This window comes from Buceros rhinoceros, unplaced genomic scaffold (assembly GCF_000710305.1).
Source record: "Buceros rhinoceros silvestris isolate BGI_N320 unplaced genomic scaffold, ASM71030v1 scaffold11032, whole genome shotgun sequence".
In the NCBI taxonomy this organism is placed as follows: Eukaryota; Metazoa; Chordata; class Aves; order Bucerotiformes; family Bucerotidae; genus Buceros; species Buceros rhinoceros.
Window position 1 is genome coordinate 834 of NW_010399495.1, and position 4,606 is coordinate 5,439.

General features: G+C 37.6%; 1 protein-coding gene across 1 annotated transcript in view; it reads right to left on the reverse strand.

The window, feature by feature from the left end:
- Nucleotides 1–1,459: 1,459 nt before the first annotated feature.
- ICE1 (interactor of little elongation complex ELL subunit 1) overlaps nucleotides 1,460–4,606 on the reverse strand; it is a 31,904-nt gene continuing 28,757 nt past the window's right edge. The window contains exons 17-19 of the mRNA XM_010131501.1: nucleotides 3,379–3,485; nucleotides 2,584–2,682; nucleotides 1,460–1,725 (exon numbers count right to left, since the gene is read on the reverse strand). Coding sequence (XP_010129803.1) covers nucleotides 1,487–1,725; nucleotides 2,584–2,682; nucleotides 3,379–3,485 — 445 coding nt within the window. The 3' untranslated portion in view covers nucleotides 1,460–1,486. The remainder of the gene's footprint in view (nucleotides 1,726–2,583; nucleotides 2,683–3,378; nucleotides 3,486–4,606) is intronic.

Sequence of the window (4,606 nt, forward strand, 5' to 3'; positions counted from 1 at the left end):
CCTTTAATAACACAACAAACAGAGAAATATTAAATAAAAAACAAAACCAACGAGGTATTGAAGGTTTTGGGAAATGGAAAGGCGAGGGTTAAAACCTCGGGACGGAAATTAAAACCGCAGCAGGGTGAAGATGGCGACAGCCACATGGCGGTAGTTACAAAGAAAAACCTGCGGCAGTCAAAACGCCGCGGTGCCATGTGGAGAGAAACCAGACCAACCCAATTTTACCAGTCTATTGTGGATTGAAGCGAAGCAAAAGTGCTGTCGGCAAAAAGCAGCAGGGAGCTCCCGGACACGCGGGGTAGAGAGGCTCTGAAAGCGGCAGGTTTCACAGCGGCAGTGGCGAGGGGGTTTTTCCCCGGTTGGTCCCAGCGGCAGCGGCTTACCGAAGCTGCAGGGACGCAAAAGCAGGGAAAAGCAGCGAGGCAGGAACAGGCAGGAGAGCAGAGCCGACCCGAAAGCAGGCAGGTCCGCGGGGAAGCTGCTGCTCAGAGGCATGCGGCACGATCGATCGTTGTAGCTGGGTGGCGTGGCCAAGCCGAAAGCAGGCAGGTCCGTGAGAAAGATGTTGCCCTCAGCCCCGTCCAGTGCAGAAGAGAGAGAGGGCTGGCTGCGTGTCCAGTTCTTAAAGGGCCAGCACCCAGAAAATGGAAATGGAAAGAAACCCACCAGAAGTTTTAACCAATGAAAAAATGGAGATGCAGCTGACGTCACATGGCAGGGAGTACAATTGCTTAGTTAAAGCAAGCTCTCCTAAAAAGGAGATCTTTTGCCAACCCATCACACCCCCAAAGTAGTATTTATACGAACTAGAAACAACAGCTCATTCTAAGTTATTTTAGAAGACCAGTAAGAACCAGCATTGTTCGCTTCTTTTATTATGAAAGATACAAAAAACACAGTGTAGTGAAGCTATCATTAGAAATATGAACTTTTTTTTAACCAACTTTCTATTTACATACACAAAATTCCCCAAGTGGAACAATACAAAATGTGAGACACATTATCAGAATATACAAGTTCAGAGATTTACTATCTCTGTTACTCCATACGTGATTGTTACAGAAAGAGTCAATTGCTACCTGTCTTATACAAGTATTTTAAATCAAGCTTATGAGACTACTCAAGAAAAATAAAACAGAATCTGGGCAAAGTTCTGCTATCTGAATGGTTAGTTTATAGATATAATACAAAACAATAGAGCCAGGTTTTCAGTCAGGCGCAATCTTCTGATGTGTGAAATAGCCCATGTTCCAAATTGATGGAAGTAAAATGATGGAAACTATTACTGATTTTTATTGACATGAAAACAGATGCGCTGCTTTTCAGATCACTGATCAGTTAGTAGGAAGAGCAAGTCTTTTTAAAACTCTTTTCTTGAACAAAAAAGCCCAATAAAATAGTTGCGCTTGCTTTGAGTGATCAGATGTTCTGTTAAAAAAAAAAAATAGGAGGACACACCACTTTTGTTTTTACCTGGAACCAGCTACTGCTTAGTAAAACAAGGCACTACTTCTTTTAGATCAGTCCACTTCCCTAGATTTAAGTTTAGCTCCATTTTACACAGAGAAGCGATTTCAGCTATGCCACTTGTGACAGCAAAAGGGATGTTGTTAAGCACTGTTGTTCTCCAAGCATGAATGGCTTCAACAATACCTTCTGGATTGCTTGAACCTAAGTCACACAGTGAATATATGGCTGCCAGCTGCACACCCCAAGGAACACCTGCAAAAAGTTAACACAAATCAGCTTATGTAAACTTCAATATGTAATAATGTTTTTGAGAAACCTGAATCTAAAGAAACTCTTAGTTCAATAATTGGCATCAAAGCACATCAACAACTAGGATGCCGAAAAAGTAGCAAGATGACAACCTTCACACTTAATTCCCATAACATCTAATTTTATACTAGCATTTTCCAGTTTTCTGAATTCAGCCTTTTCAGTATTCAAAAGGCATAAAATATTTGAGCATCTAGTGATTTTACTTTAGTTAAGGGTGATCAGACTTTTATGGAAACAGTCAGGTTTCCAGAGTCTGAAACAGACACAGACATATGCCACTTACTCGGAAGAATTTGAGATTGCAAAGAAAATAAGCTATGCAAGTGGTTCAAACCAGCTCCCTAAAGATCAACCAATTAGCAATATAGATCTCTGCTGCTCTAATTGCCTTGCTTTGTCTCAGTCAGGAATTTGCACTGTCTTGCAACCCTCGCTCAATAAAACAGTCTTGCTAGCAGTAAGCTTCAGCTCAGGAAACAAATTAGCTATTACTGCTCAAGTTAAGATCACCACCTAAGTTTTCTGAGGCAACTGGTATGTTTTTACATGAAGCAGTGTAATTCCAAGGTGGCTGAAACAATCTCAGCCTTGTTCTGTGTCTCAAACATAAGGTAATACCCATGATTCATTAACTTCAGAAGAGAAAGGGACACAAACTGAAAACTGTACTGTTATGCACTAACATAAAACTGCACAAGCAGGCTGTTTTGGCATGTGTCTCAATTTGTGTGTGTTCCATTTACATTAGCAAAACTTTCACATTGCAAATGTTACATTCAAGTTCCTCTAAAACATTACCTTCCTCTTTTGCATGTTGTACAAACAGTCCTATTACAGAACTAATATTCTTCACTGCAGCAAGATATCCTTCCTTCAAACCTATTTGGCCCAATCGACCTGAAAGGAAAAAAGGTTACTATGTATCTGACATTTAGACAGTCAGCTTCCTAATTTTTAGACTGACTGATTATCTAAGTATCAAGAAAAATGCAAATTTCAATTGCAATAATTAGTCATTCCTGTTACCACATTGTCTTCTTGTGACTAAAGACTCCAACGCATTTCTCATCAGATTGATCCAATCTCCCACAGGTTTCCAATTTGTAAGTGTAAAACTCTCAAAGAATGAATTTCTGTTTAACAAACAATATTATGTAACCTACATACTGAAAATATCTATTGAATATATTGAATATCTAAATTTCATCTATTTACTTTGAAGGCCATCTAGATACCAAACAAATGAATCTATCTTAAAATTGCAGGAAGATGTATTATATTGCATAAAACCCCCTTATTTTATACTCTATGCTATAAAGTTTTCATTTTTAACACCCAAAGCATGTTGGCATTTATTGTGAAATTACAGTAACATTCACAAAACTTAAGTATGTGCTTTCCACAGGCTAACAGAAAATACCTGCATAGGATTGTAAAATTTGGCTTTTAAGGTGAAAAATTTTGAAGTAATAAACCCCCCAAAACCAAAAAGATGCAAAAATTTCCAAAAATACTTCAATTCACTTTCCAGGCAGGCTGACATTTTCAAAAGGACATACATACACAAAGCAGAAGTTTAACTAGATTACTTACCAATTAGCCTGAGTGTCAATGCTATAACACTATCAGGAATGGACTGAGCAGTTTCATGCCCCTTTCTCTTCTTTACCCATTTATCCATAGAAGGCCAAAGCACTTTGCTGCGAAAGACATACGAGTTTGAGAATCTGATACTATATGAAGAGGTGGTATAGTATTTGTACAAGAATGAACACAAATGGTTCTTCTGTTTACCATGGATTTCCATAGCTCCACTTGCATCTTGAATTCACCTTCTAGGGAAACTTACAATATTCCAAGCATGCACAAACCTGAGTAACGTAAAGGTTTGAAACCGTAACAATCAAAGCTAGCTTTCTGAAGGAATCATTTCTGTTCAGAAGAGTATTCCTGTTCATCTTCCATTCATTACCCTGCAACATTCTGCATCTCAAGAACTTACTCTGACTTCATAGACGTATATGAAATCGTGTTACTTTCAAATGTCATGCTGAGATATTATAAAAGCTTCTTATATGACTGAAAAGTCACAATTTGGATATTACAAGTAGGATCTGATGCTTTTTTAAAAACCTGAAAGGACCTAAGACTTTTTTCATCCTTAAAATGATGGTAACAGTTACCTAATAGCAGCACAGCTCCACACGATCAACTCTGTAAGGCTTTAGTTAAATTTACTTACCTTTCACTGAAGCTAATTTGTATTCATTTTCTAAGTATTTCTCTAAAAATAACTACTTGAAGGCTTGGAATTTGTATAAAAGACTTGATGATGATTCTAAGTTATTTGCATTTCCTTTATAATCAGTGATTGTCATAGTTAAATGCATATTATTTTTGGAGATTCTACTAGGTTACATAACCTCTACATAAAAAAATCAGAGGCTGTCAGATCAGTGTAGGTATCAAAATGAAGTATTTCAAACCAAGTTAAGTATGGTAGCAGTCCATGTGCTGGATTATAGGGTTCAAAGAAAATTTAAGAGTCTGAATCTAAGTATTATAATGAGTTCAGAATTAAAATCAGACTGAAATCAGGATAGTACACTAATGAATATGGTTACGTTTCACTTTCAGCACTGAAGGAACGCTATTTACGCATCAAAAGTTCCACCCTCATTTTCTAATGATAGGAGGAGGGGAATTAATCAATTAAGTTCAGAGGAAGACAATCATTTTGCTTTGTTGGCAAACAACCTATCTCAAAAATCTTTCACAAAGGTCCACATACAGCTATTCTAAAAAATTCTTTATTAGAAAA